Source organism: Onychostoma macrolepis, chromosome 14 (genome assembly GCF_012432095.1).
Source record: "Onychostoma macrolepis isolate SWU-2019 chromosome 14, ASM1243209v1, whole genome shotgun sequence".
Classification (NCBI taxonomy): domain Eukaryota; kingdom Metazoa; phylum Chordata; class Actinopteri; order Cypriniformes; family Cyprinidae; genus Onychostoma; species Onychostoma macrolepis.
Genome location: NC_081168.1, coordinates 19585045 through 19600159, shown reverse-complemented (window position 1 = coordinate 19600159; position 15115 = coordinate 19585045). Strand labels below are relative to the sequence as shown.

The 15115-nt window shown below is 37.4% G+C and overlaps 1 protein-coding gene across 1 annotated transcript in view; it reads right to left on the bottom strand.

The window, feature by feature from the left end:
• adam19b (ADAM metallopeptidase domain 19b) overlaps positions 1-15115 on the bottom strand; it is a 40932-nt gene that overhangs the window by 17150 nt on the left and 8667 nt on the right. Inside the window, exons 4-6 of the mRNA XM_058798596.1 lie at positions 6617-6695; positions 2241-2317; positions 618-822 (exon numbers count right to left, since the gene is read on the bottom strand). Of these exons, the coding sequence (XP_058654579.1) occupies positions 618-822; positions 2241-2317; positions 6617-6695 (361 nt within the window). The remainder of the gene's footprint in view (positions 1-617; positions 823-2240; positions 2318-6616; positions 6696-15115) is intronic.

Genomic DNA, 15115 nt, shown 5'->3' with positions numbered 1-15115 from the left:
AATGATTATCTTCTGGACCATTGCAAAGTCAGCAGTCTTCCCTATTATTGTGGTTTCAAAGAACAAGAGATACCCAGGATTTATACTTTAGGGATGGTCATTTAATGAAACTCAAATGTTATTCTAATATTTTGAGATACTGGATTTTTTTACTTTCATGAGCTATAAGCTCTAATCATCAGAATTAAAACAAAAAACATTTGAAATGTTTTACTTTACATGTAATGAATCTAGAATATATGAAAGTTTCACTTTTTAAAAGTTTAAAAAATGTTTTAAAAAACTTTTTCACAATATTCTTATTTTTGAGATGCACCTGTACATGATCAAGACCTTGGACAGGCCAAATTTATCATCATTAAAAGTGCTATACAGACATTTTACAGATTTATCCAAATTTGGATTTATTAATAAAGATTTATTGCTTCTAAAACTAACTTTTTACACTCTTGCATAATAATTTCAAAACAAAAAAACATGAGAAATGTGCCTCTAACACTTCAAAATTGCCATGGGGCACCAAAAACATACACTGATCCGAGAGGATCTTTAGTTGGAATTTGGTTCAGAATCAAGGGTTCTTGTACAGGAATCCCATATTATACCCATGATCTCACCCTATTGGTCTGCTGAGGCTTTGCCATGACATCAATCAGCTCTTGAAGGCTTTCCGAGTGATTCCCGTCTCCATGGTAGTGTCCACAGGTGCCCACTGGCAGTTTCAGACTTTGAGCGTTAAAAACAGCATGTCCCTGAGAGTGTGTTTGGTTAGCTAGCGGTTCGATCATGTAGCTCACGCTGTTATTGACTGTTATCATGCCCCTGGGGATTGAGAAGACAACATGTCAATCACAAGGATGTTTAAACATTGAGATTAAATGACAATTGGGACAATCAAAGTTATGGACAATTATACAGGCTGACAGGATGGAAACCACTCATCTGGGTTTTGCACGGGAAGCAGAGTAGCTTCACCACACAAAATGATCTTTATCCCGGATGGGAGGGTGAAGAAAGAAGGGAATAAAACTGAATTGATAGCCAACTTGTGTCTATGCTGAACTGGGTTATTTAAGCAAAAACAGATTTCCTTGCTTCCTGGATATCCCAGTTTTCCCCAAACACAAGCATAGTTAAACACACAATCCTTCACAGATGTGCAGTGATGACCAACTATCAATAAAAATGCCTCCATTGCAGAAATGCAAAACAATAAGAAAAAAAGAAGCCAAAACCAAATAAGATTCAGGTTCATGTAAATGCTAATTGTCTATAAATGTTAAAACTTGCTACTTTCTGTAGGAATGAGCATTTTGCAAAGTTGCAGAATGCTCAATGGCATTAACAAGATTCTCGAATGTCAACTAAAACATGCTAAGATATCTGTTGAAACGTCCATGATACATAAAGCATTGACAAAAATGCTTTCATTGTTCTCATTTAGTGGAATCGTACACCACAGCTGTGAAGATCATCTGGAAGGGTGTGTACACACAATAAATGCTCTAGTTTTCCCCTTCTCCAGTCAAACCTCACTCACTCAAGCTGTGCTGGCTCAAATATTCATTGATCTGTTTGGATCAGTCACTGCATGTCTGTTATTCTCCTGTTTGAGTCTCTGAAGGCGTCAAAGCGCTCAACAGGACTCTATACATCTACCCTCGGCCCACTCAGAAACCCAGAGACCCGGTCATGCTACTGCAGTGAACTTGCTGAACTCACTTCCGGGCTAATAAACTAGAACTTTTGCACAACGAAAACATATCCTCATGATGCAAAGTCATGGCACTAATGCTGAAATTTTTAGAATCTGACAGCTTAGGAAATAGAACTAAAATGGTTTGTGAAAGTCCCAATTACTAAACAGGAGACAGTTCTGCATGATAATGCTAAATAATATTTAAAAATGTAAATCTGACAAATAAAAGAAAATACAATCTAAATAACATAAAATAAAAATAAATGCAGTAAATAAAAACAAACCATAAAATTAAGAAGAAATAAATGTAGTGTGTTTTTAGGAAACTGTTTTCTTCTGTAAGGGATCATGTATAAATCAGAAAATGAAGCGATAGATCAAAGTAGGCTATGAGTTATAATTTTACCCTGTTAAATTTCGAATGTGTAATTTCTGAACCACTAGTGGAACTAAAAGGAACTGCAAAAATAATTTAAAAAAAAGTTTTAAAAAAATTCACACAATATGCATGTAAAGTATGCAGATCTGCTCTGGTTCTTACCTGAGTCCAGCACAAGTGCTGATGACCAAACTTGACCCCTGGATCCCTTTGACTGACCCATGAAAATAACAGTGATCCTGGAATCAAAACAACACTATATACATCATACATTGGGGAAAATAATTATTTGATCCCCTGCTGATTTTTTCCTGTAGCTCAAATAGTAGAGCATGGCACTAGCAACGCCAAGATCATGGGTTTGATTCCCAGGGAAAGCAAGAGCTGATCAAATGTAAAAACTGTAACTTGAATGCAATGTAAGTCGCTTTGGATAAAAGCGTCTGCTAAATGCATAAATGTAAATGTAAATGTAAATGATTTTGTACGTTTGCCCACTGACAAAGAAATGGTCAGTCTATAATTTGAATGGTAGGTTTATTTGAACAGCGAGAGACAGAATAACAACAACAACAACAACAACAAAAATCCCGTGAAGGGTTAAATCTAAATGCCCTCGGGCTATGGATACACTCAAGATGGCGGCGCGAGTACATCGCGAGGCTCTGGGTCTCTCCAGATTTTGCAATTTTGCGGTATTTTTCTTACTCATCTCGGGCCTGTTCGTGCAGAACAGTTGTGCCCTTACATCGTACACCCGTTGTGAGCTTTTGGATATCGGTTTGCGAATTTCCGACATTTTTATGGACAATCTTTGACTCCTTCCTGAGATCGCTAGGACACCCGAGGCTATGCACCCTACCCGGCCGGGCGGAAGTGCTCGCAGGCGGCGTCGTGATCGTAAACAAAGGCGGGGGAAGCGCGGAGGACTAAGAGCTAAGCTAAGGCTAACACCACACCGGCTCTCTTTACCCAGCATTTTCCTTGCCAATGTACGGTCGCTAGTGAACAAAATGGAGGAGATTCGACTCAGCATCACACACAGCAAGAAACTTTTGAACTGTAACGTCCTAATCTTCACGGAAACCTGGTTAAACAGCGGAATACCGGACACCGCTATTGAGCTAGCGGACGCCACACACTCGGGCGGATAGAACATTAGATGGCTCCGGTAAGACCAGAGGTGGTGGATTGTGCATTTACATTAACAAAGCTTGGTGCACAAACTCTGCTATTGTTGGGAGTCATTGTTCAGCTAACCTTGAGTTTCTCATGGTAAAATGTAGACCGTTTTATCTACCGCGGCAGTTCACTTCCACCATTATAACTGCAGCCTATATTCCCCCGGATGCTGATGCCAAGCTTGCTATGAAAGAACTTCACGCAGCCATCAGTAAACAACAGACTGATCACCCGGAAGCGGCATTTATTGTTGCAGGTGACTTTAATCACTCAAACTTAAAGTCAGTGCTACCCAAGTTTCACCAGCATGTTTCCTGTCACACCAGAGGAAACAAAACCTTAGACCATGTTTACACAAACATGGCTGGAGCTTACGTTGCGACACCCCTCCCCCACCTGGGACAGTCAGATCACCTTTCTTTGTTCCTCACCCCCAAATATGCACCCCTCATCAACCGTGTGAAGCCATCAGTGAAGACCATCAAGGTGTGGCCTGCGGGGGCAGATTCCACACTCCAGGAAAGGTTTCTACACACAGACTGGAGTATGTTTGCTTCTCAAGCCACCAGTGGCGCTCACACAGACATTGACTCTTACACCTCCTCTGTATTGGATCATATCAATATCACCATTGACAGTGTTACAACCCAGAAACAGATCACCACATATCCAAATCAGAAGCCTTGGATGAACAAGGAAGTGCGACTCCTGTTGAAGTCACGCAACACTGCCTTCAGATCAGGAGATGCACAAGCCTACAGCACATCCAGAGCAAACCTGAAGAGGGGCATCAAAAAGGCCAAGCACTGCTACAAGCTAAAGATAGAGGGACACTTTTCCAACTCTGACCCTCGACGCATGTGGCAGGGCATTCAGGCCATCAGTGACTACAAACCCACCCACTCCACCCCCGCAGCCACTGATGTCAACTTCCTGAACGAGCTAAATTACTTTTATGCTCGCTTCGAAAGAGACAACAGAGAAACTGCCACCAAGCTCAATCCCTCAACTGTTTACTTTTGTATCTTGCACTACCATACCTAAATTGGATTATGCTCATTTGCACTGCAGACTGTTGTTTACATTATCACTGTTGTTTACATTATCAATGTTTACATTAGCATTTTGCACCGTATGTCTAATTGTAATATGCAATCACTTCCACTGCACTTTTACACCTTGTTTATAGTAATAGCCATCTGTATATATATTATATTGATAGTACATATCACCTGTAAATTCTGTTTATAGTAATAGCCATCTGTATATTTATTCACTATACATATTCACCTGTAAATTCTGTTTATAGTAATAACCATCTTTCTATATATATTTATACATATATTCAGTACATATCCTTGTCCTGCACTTATTCAACCATTGTATATCCTGCACTTGCTGCTATTGCACTTCTGGTTAGACCTAAACTGCATTTCGTTGCCCTGTACCTGTACTTGTGTAATGACAATAAAGTTGAATCTAATCTAATCTAATCTAATCTTCCCCAGGAGGTTATAAACACAATCCAGAGTGCTAGAGCTCCATCAACGCGCTCGCTGTATGATCTTAAATGGCGGGTGTTTGAGGACTGGTGCACTAGTAAAGGAATTATTCCTTTTAAGATGTTCTTTTTCTTTTTGCAAAGCTTACTGAACAATGGGAGAGCGTTCTCTACAATTAAAGTTTACCTGGCTGCTATTTCCGCTTGTCATGTGGGATTCAAAGGAGTTTCAGTGGGTCGGCACCCTCTTATATGCCGTTTTATGAAGGGGGTGAAGCGTTTGAGACCAGTGTCGAAGCGGCTGGTCCCATCATGGGATTTGTACGGTCTTGAATACTTTAACTCCGGTCCCGTTTGAACCTCTGGAGAGTGTTCATATTAAGCTCCTATCTTTGAAAACGCTCTTACTACTTGCTTTAGCCTCAGCTAAGCGAGTGGGTGAGTTTCATGCCTTGTCAGTTCATCAAGCATGTCTGAATTTTAGTCCGGATGACAGCAAGGTTACGCTGCTGTCAAATCCGGCTTTCGTTCCCAAAGTCAGTGATTCTGCTTATAACTGCTCTGCTTTGGAGTTGCGTGCTTTTTACCCTCCTCCGTTTTCTTCTTTGGAGGAAAGGAAATTGCACACTTTATGTCCGGTATGAGCATTGTGCTATTATGTAAACAGGACACGATCGTTCAGGAAGAATGATCAATTATTTGTTTCATGGGCCACTCATTGAAAAGGTTAGGCCGATCTCCTCGCAGCGCCTCTCCCATTGGATGGTGGAGGCGATTGAACTAGCCTATACATCTATGGGTCTTTATTGCCCAGAAGGCTTTAGGGCTCATTCTACACGAGGGATTTCTCCCTCATGGGCTTTGTTCAAACGGGTGTCGGTGGGAGATATTTGTGTGGCGGCAAGTTGGGCTTCCCCGCATACATTTATCAGATTTTACCGCCTTGATGTCACTGCGCTTTCATTCGCTCATTCAGTTCTTAAAGTGTGCCCTTTGGAGAATTGAAAGGTTATCTTTCTTTCTTTCGAGTATGTTCGGCGGCTTCGGAAAGCATGCGTTACCGGAGTTGGCTATATCATTCTCATAGTGAGATACCAAGCGATTGTTTGAAAGAGAACGTTAGGTTACTTGCGTAACCCCGGTTCTCTGAGAACAGAGCGAGGTATCTCACCAAGCTTCCCTACTCGCATAACACGGGGGAAAAGTGTACTTAGAATGCCGTTTCGGGGATCACAGCTGTATATATAGGGAGGGGGTGTGCTCCTTGTCAAGAGCTGTGATTGGTCCATCCTTCGGACAGACGTTGTGTAATTGGTGCTCCCATAGTCTATCACGCCTGGGACGTTTTCCATAGTGAGATACCTCGCCCTGTTCTCAGAGAACCGGGTTACGCAAGTAACCTAACGATTGTTTTGTTGTTATTCTGTCTCTCACTGTTCAAATAAACCTACCGTTTAAATTATAGACTGATCATTTCTTTGTCAGTGGGCAAACGTACAAAATCAGCAGGGGATCAAATAATTTTTTCCCCCACTGTATACATTAGGTACAGGATTTTATATACTGTATATATATCCTATACCTAACATTAGAGGAAAGAAAAAAAATGTGATCATGCGTAATGGATGTCTTATTGCTTTATCTAATCTGGAATTACTTTAACAACATTAACATCACACATACTGAATCATTTTAAACACTGATAAAGGCAAAGCAAAACAAATGACTTGTTTCTGTAGTGATTTAGAGCCTATTATTTTACTGTGACAACACAGTTTATCATAAGATTACCATGACAATATGAGCTATTCATGTGTAATTTAGTGAAAGATTGTGGAACAGCTCCTGCACTCACCCTGTTGGAAGGCCTGGAAAACTGACGGTCTCCATTCGGATTGTACCATATTTCCTGATATTCAGAGGAGAACAGCTCCCTTGGAGGAGAACACACAAAAAAAGACAAAATCATTCAGTTATACATTTAATCAGCACACAGCTGGTATATAACCAGACAACTTCCATCACGTCCATAAAGGAATAACATAAACATAAAGGAGTCACACATAAATCAGGATTTGATCCTTATCAGATGTAGGTTATTCAGAGAGAAGAAACTGAGAGGACTTATTGGTTTTATTTCAAAGGATTTCTACACAGAAAATGGCTGACAGTGCGAGTTCTCTTTCCTTTAATGTCCTTGAGCTCATTAAAGATTCATCTAAAGTGGCTGAATGCTTTGAGAATCAGAGATACTCAGTAAATGTGCTTATAGTCTGAGAACAGTCTGTTTATTGTACTTATATACTCTTCTTTCTCCTCAAAGGCTGAAACAAGACCACTAAACTGCTAAACTGGCCCTAAATATTTAATTTCCCCTAACAAGACTAACAAACAACTTTCACAATGACTGGAAATAACACTCAGATCTTATCTATATATACTTTGAAGACAGTACTAATTATGATTCTGATGATTTTCTTGTTCTATACCCCACATCTCAAATAAAAAATTGACAACAGCAAGAGATATGTCCCTTTTAACGTGATAATGGATATTATTTAGCAGTATCATTAATATCATTAAAGTCACTTTATTAATATTGTCACAACCCATACATATTTATAAAAACTGCACTCTCATTCTGTCTCTCACTCTCTCACACACAAACATATACATCTCAAGCATCTGTCCCTCTTTGTTTAAATTAGTTGGCCCAACAACACTTGCTGGACACAGGCCAGACCTACTGAGCCACAACCTCCATCACCCCCACGCAGGAACACCCACCAGGCAGCACAAGTCTGCACTGGCCCTGCAGGACCCTGGATCTCTGCCAGGGAGAAAAAGTGTCATGGACGCGAGTGCAAAGAGGCCCTCAGAGACATACCAGTCATACACCCTTCTGATATACACTGGGTCTTTAAAATAGTGCCACAAGAAGAAATACGATCACACAGGGTCCTTTAAGGTTGCATAATCATATGTCACAGCATCGACTTAAATATTAACAGTTTAATTCCCCTAATGCTAATATGAAGGCAATTCAACATCAGTAGTGATTTGAACATTGTGTTTATCAGATTTTTACAATTACATACAATTCAACTAGATTTTTTTCTTAAGAAACATCAGTGCAAATCTTGCTGCCATGAGTTTTTGTTAGGGTGTTTTTTCTTACACCGGTCATGCATGTATGTGACACTGGACCACAAAACCAGTCATAAGCAGCACAGGTATATTTGTAGCAAAAGCCAAAAATACATTGTATGGGTCAAAATTATAGATTTTTCTTTTCTTTTAATTAAAAATTCTTTTTTTTTTTTTTATGCCAAAAATCATTAGGATATTAAGATCATGTTCCATGAAGATATTTTGTAAATTTCCTACTGTAAATATATCAAAAAATAATTTTTGATTAGTAATATGCATTGCTTATCATTTGGACAACTTTAAAGGCGATTTTCTCAATATTAAAATTTTTTTGCGCCCTCAGATTCCAGATTTTCAAATAGTTGTATCTCGGCCAAATATTGTCCGATCCTAACAAACCATACATCAATAGAAAGCTTATTTATTTAGCTTCCAGATCGCATAAATCTCAATTTCAAAAGGTTGACACTTATGACTGATTTTGTGGTCCAGGGTCACATATGTACACAATAAACACAAATTCATAGTTTGCACCTGAATAAATAAATAACAATAGTTATATTAAAATAATAATAGTTTTTGAAGAAATTGACCCATATGTTTTCTCAACTTCACTTTTAAATAATGGTTACATATATATTTCTAAATTAGTAATTTTGAGTATTATTATACATTTGCTTAGACTCTTTGACTCTTGAATAGGATACATATTTTTTAATGTGTAAAACCATTAAATTTTTGTCTTTCCAGTTTACCCTAATACATTGGTGTGACTTGTCCTTTAAAAGCTTAAGCATATGCCCTAAATCACATGACTTTCTAGAAATGACAAGGCAACTCTAAAAAGTAAGTATTAGTCATAAACCTTCCTCTCTTTTCTTCATTTTAAATCATTAACATGGCCACACTGACTGTTGTATCAATATAAACAGAACATTAAAATATTTATTACTTTTTTGAATTATTCCTGAATGTTAATCCTCTGCTAGCATATTTTCCCTTCCTAGCCATTAGCTTTCATTAGTTTATCCTATTTGGTCAGGATTACTATGTTATCCTAGTTTTAGCTTGACCAGTGTGTTTTTCTGATAGTCAGACGTTTTTTTCCCTCTGTTAAGACTAAAAATGTTTTTTCAGCAAACTTTCTCAGTCTAAAATCCACCAAAAATGACCCACACACACCTCGTTTAACTTCAGAAGACATTGATTTATCAACTAGGACCATATGGATTACCGTTGTGCTTTTTGAAGCCTTCCTGTACACTTGCATTATATGAACTCACAGAGATTGATTATTTTTCGACAAATCTTTGTTTGTGTTTATCTGAAGAAAGAAAGCCATATACATTTGGGACAGGAGAGTAAATGATAAGATAATTTTCATTTTTGGGTGGAGTATGAGAGGAAACAGACCCTATTAGTATATACTAATATACTAAATGATTGATATTTATGAAATAAATCCCTCTCCTGTTTGATTTAAGCATAATATATGCAAATATTTGCAAAATACATGCAAGCATGAGCTCCTTAGGCTTGAGAGCAAAGCGGACAGAATTCCACCAATTCAACAATAAGAATAAGACACTTATGGATGAACATTTTTCACCCTGTAATCAAATGTTAGCACTGAAATCTAATTAAGCATAGGAACTTAAGAGGGTGACTGACATTTAATGAATAGTCTTCATTTTGAAAAGAAAAGTGTGCACTGACCACATTTTTACAAGACAACAACAATCTGAGACAACATCTACTGGAGGCCCAGTCAGTTTTTGATGGACAAATAAAGGCGTATAATTTGCTATGTCAGAATTTTTCATTTGACAGCAAACACCAACAAGGTCATTCTGCTTCCAAATACAATCGAAGGCTGTGGAAAAGCACTCAGGACAAAATATGGGGTAGTAGGCCAAAAGGGTTCTTGAGTGTATCTAATAACCTCTCAAACAATGCACGCCTGTTGATCCAACCCTCTGCTGAGCAGTATAGAGGGAACTAAAACAAGACTTGCACTTAATCTGCCACACTGCCGCCCAATGACCCAAACTGTGATGCTATATTGAGCCCAGCCATAAACAGCCCCTGGGCCAACAAGAAGACTCATAAATTAACAATAAACTGACTCTGGCTGAGCATGACGCTATAGTCCCTTAGGCTCTGGAAAAACAGAGTGAGTGAGAAAGAGATAGGAGGAATTTTACTGACAGAAAGAAGGATGTTGTGCCTACCAGGTGGGCGATTAACAGAAATTTTAAGTGGCGCCTTGGCAGTTGTTTTAGCTACACGATAACAAACACTTACAATAGACACCTATAAAACAAACGCTGGCAAAAATAGATCCTGCAGAGAGTTTGAGTGTGGTCCAAACTAACTAGACTAACTGCGCAACGAGCCACTGAATAACTGTTTTCTTAATTCGCCAATGGTCGTGACCGCCCGTTAATATTTCTTACTGGCAATTAAATTGTATTTCCCATCTTTATTACAATTTTTTGTCTCTATTACAAAGGGGTTTATTTAGCATATTGTCTTTTTTGTTGTGAAATCTTTATTTTTATAAAGTAAACTTTATAAAGTCAATTTTATATTGTTAGTAATATTTAAAGATGAACACTTAGTGGACTTAAACCAACTTGGTGTTACTTGATTATCTATATGTGACCCTGGACCACAAAACCAGTCTTAAGTCGCTGGGGTATATTTGTAGCCAGAGGTGGGTAGAGTACCCAAAAACTGTACTCAAGTAAAAGTAAAAGTACTTGAAGAAATATTTACTCAAGTAAAAGTAAAAGTAATAGTCTGAATAGTTACTTGAGTAAGAGTAAAAAAGTACCGGATAAAAAAACTACTCAAGTAGTTAGTTACTAGTTACTTTGGATCATATACTGCATATAGTATACTTTTATTTAGATAAATAGATATTTAGATAAAATTTTATATACATACATGCATACATACATACACACACACACACACTGCTGTTCAAAATACTTTTAATGTTTTTTTTAATGTAATTTATTTCAGTGATGCAAATCAGAATTTTTATCAGCCTGATTTATTATCAATGCTGTTCTTTTTTAGCTTTCTATTCATAAAAGAACCCTGAACAAAATGTCACAGGTTCCAAAAATATTAAGCAGCAAAACTGTTCCTGTTGAAAAAACAGCATATGCTGGCATGGTATGTTTTGAAGCATGGGATGCTGGTTTGAGCTGATTTAAGCTGGTCCTTAGCTGGTCATGTGCTGGTCCTAAGATGGTCCGACCAGCTCAAGACCAGCACATGATCAGCATAAACCAGCATCCCAGCTTCAAAACATACCTAACCAGCATATGCTGTTTTTGTTTTTGTTTTTTCAACAACACTGGTAATAAATCAATATATTTGAATGATTTCTGAAGGATCATATGACTCTGAAAACTGGAGTAACAGCTGATAAAAATTCAGACTTGCATCACTGAATTAAATACAATTATTTTAAAGTATATTAATTATGTATAATAAATGTATATATGTATATAACCTCTGACACGGAGAAGAGTGAAAACTCCTCACATGACCGCTACAGAACATCTGAACATAACGAAACAAATGCACATTGACGGATCTGCTTCCGTCTGTTCTGCAAAATGTAAACAAATGTAGCCTTTATTTCTGAAAGCGTAAATATTGTGAAAATATCAATATTAATTTTATTAACTTAATTTTTTATTAGTAATATGCATTGCTAAGAACTTCATTTGGACAAATTTAAAGATGATTTTCTCAGTATTCTGATTTTTTTGCACCCTCAGATTCCAGATTTTCAAATAGTTGTATCTCGGCCAAATATTGTCCTATCATAACAATGGAAATGGAAAGCTTATTTATTCAGCTTTCAGATGATGTATAAATCTCAATTTCGAAACAATTGACCCTTATGACTGGTTTTGTGGTCCAGGGTCACATATTGTATTCATATTCCATCAATTAAAAAAACAAAACAAAAACATGTTAAAATGTGAGTATCAAAAATGATACATCAGGCTTTTAAGCAACGTTAATTTAACATCTCTCAAACAATACTATATTGCATTGCATTGTGTTTTGCCCACACAATGAACACTACACAGCGCTTGATCATAAAACTAAGCATTTAAAAAATTATCTTAAGACATATTACTGGGTGATATAGAGTGACAACTGATATTTATATGCTCACTGAAAGCATATAAATAAAATTAATCTTTTCGGCCTCATAAATATCAGAAACTGCACTAACTTGAATGTTTTTTGATCATTTTTGGCCTCCTAAAATTGAGGTGTTTTTTTTTCCTCAGAGTATGAGCTCCATATTCTCCTATATTACACTATGTGAGCCAAAAAAACATGATTTATCAAATATACTCAACAAAAACATATAAATCTTATTATTATTATTATTTTCTAGATTATGTCTAAAGGTTCAATAAACTGTTCGATTTGAGAATAATAAAGGCCCTTAGAAAAGTATGGTGTTCTGAAAAATCCCTGTGGTAAACTCTTGGTCAAAATTGAACAGGATTGCATGCAAATTAGCTTTTTGTCAAATTCCTTAGCTCAAGTTTGCTGCAAATAAAATTTACATTTAAAATGTTAATAAATAATCTTTCTTTCTCTCTCTCTCTGTATAATATAGAAAAAGAATATTCATATATTACAACACAAAGATGCAAAATGGATAGGAATGATTTTCGACCCACAGAGCACTAAAAGGGTTGGCACGGGGCCCAACAGATGCAGTGATGAAGAGCTGTGTGTTTGAGACACGGCCGTCTGGCAGCAGCTGAGACAAAGAGCTCATTTCAGTATAGACGAGCTGCCTCTCAAGGGTCAGTGGGCCACATTTTCTCCTCATATCAAATGACATCATTCAAGAAGGGGGGCGAGGGGGGAGGAGGGAGAGAGAAAGATGAAATAAGGACATCACAAACAGACAGAGAATGATTGGAAAGGGCGAAAAGAGGAGAGGAGATGGGCTGGAGGGGAGGATGATGTAATTGAGGGCATTGCCTTGGCCATCGCTGTGATGGAGGGGCATTTATTGCCCTTTGCAGGAGCGTATGCAAGCCTAAAAGCCTGTCTGAGCACTTTGTCCTCTAACTGACAGCCAGTCAGCCTCCCAGAGGGGTCATTTGAAAGTCAAACAAGCCAATGCATGTTTAAGAAAATAAACAAAAGCAACAAAATGCAGAACGCACACATTAAACTCAGCATAAAATCAATATTGAACACATTTACTTTCTTAACCCTATAAAGACTGTATCATATTTCATACACAAATTTCTGAGGCAAATCTTTCTGTCATCTGATTGATAGTTTATACTTTTTTAGCAAGTAAAAGGCTTTTTAGGAAAATTTCAGGTAAAAGGTACATGTGTATTTTTTTTTTTGTAGTGAAATCCATACTGATTTTTATGAAGTAAACCTAAGAATAACTTTATTTTGTTAGTTATATTTCAAGATGAACATTTACTGGCCTGAAATAACTATCCATACATCATAAGAAAAAGAAAAGAAATCACGTTAAAATGCGAGTATCTGATAGTTAATGAACATTAAATATGTGTCATCGGGATTTTTAGGAAGATTTATTAAAGTTCATCTTTCAATCATCATTATATTGCATTTCATTATATGTTTTGTAAAAGCCTGATGTATCAAATATGATACTCAACAAAAAACACATATGCAAACCCTTTTCTTTAATATTTTGCCTAAAAGTTCAAAAAAATTGATTTTCCTGACTATTATTTCAAGCTTTACAGAGTTAATGCACATTCCTGGACTTATTGTGAATGATTTTGTTGGTGCACAAATGTTAGTCTCTTTGTAATATTTCATCAACAGAATCCAATACACCAACTGCCTGACTCCAATTTTCTACCTAACAACCATTTTTTACAATCCAATCAACTCCAGATGGTAAACCCAAGTCCTGCTCTACCTAATTTCTATTTGATTCCAAAATATGACACACTATAAAAGCAAAATGGTTGCGAATGCCATTTCAGGTTGACTTTAAATAAATCACCGCTAGTGACCTAATATAATCCCCTGATTATGTATCATTCTGATGTCACAAGCAAGCATTTAGACAGAAACTATTAGGGAGGACATGGCGTCAGACCCGAGACTAATGTATCCTCTGAGACCTGTCAGCCCTACGGAGAGAGAAAACAGACAGAAATGCAAGAGGGATAGAGTGAAAGAAACTTCACTGGTAGGTCAGCAAACAGTCTAAAGTCTGTCATGAATTATCCTAATGTATATGGGTGCAAAAGAGAATGAAGACTCTAGTTTGGGGTTCATTGCTACTTCGGAAAACTTGAGCCCTGAATAAGATCTCTCGGCTGACCTTCAATTCATACTACCCCAGACTCGCCACCCTCAGAAAAACTGAATCAGCAGCGCCCTGCCTGGATTTAAACCCAATCACCTCCTCTGGGTCCATGAGGGCAAACATTCATTAGAATAAAAGCCTGGATACTCCGCCAGCATACACACACACACACAAAAGCTTTTCCTTCAGACTGTGATGGATCTATCCTGGATGACGGCCACTGACTACAGTGCCTGGAGATTCACAGCTGCTTTTTGATATTCTATGCATGAGCACTTACTTTTAAATGGAGCAAATAAGACGTACGACTAAACAAGGCGGCAGAAAGTACAGAGATTCAGCTTCATACCATTGTTGCAGAAAATGTTTAACATTTACATCACTGACAGCCAAACATTCCCCTGAATCAACACTGCAGCAACAAAATCCTTAAAAAGCTAAGAAACTTGTTAAGAAAGCATTATATACCAGCATTCTAACATGGAATGCACTGGATTATGGCGTGTATTTCATATAAACTTTTAGCTGAAAGTGCTAAAAGTTAATGTGCATATAAACAAAAACAGTCAACAAAGCAAACTGGCTTTAACTGTTGAAGATTTATCAGTTCAATATGTGATTGAGTATAAATGAGACCTCAGTGGCAGTTTAATGTGAGGGGAGAAGGCGATTAGTCACCAGAAGAGACAGACGGCAGTGCGTAAGTGTTTTAATACTCATTCTTAGCTCTGTTGTTTAAATTAATTCCTTGTTGCTAGGAAAGAATAGTTCGTTTCCTACCTATTTCTATTCTGCTTTTTCGTTGTGGTTTATATTTTTGATTGCACTTATTGATCATTA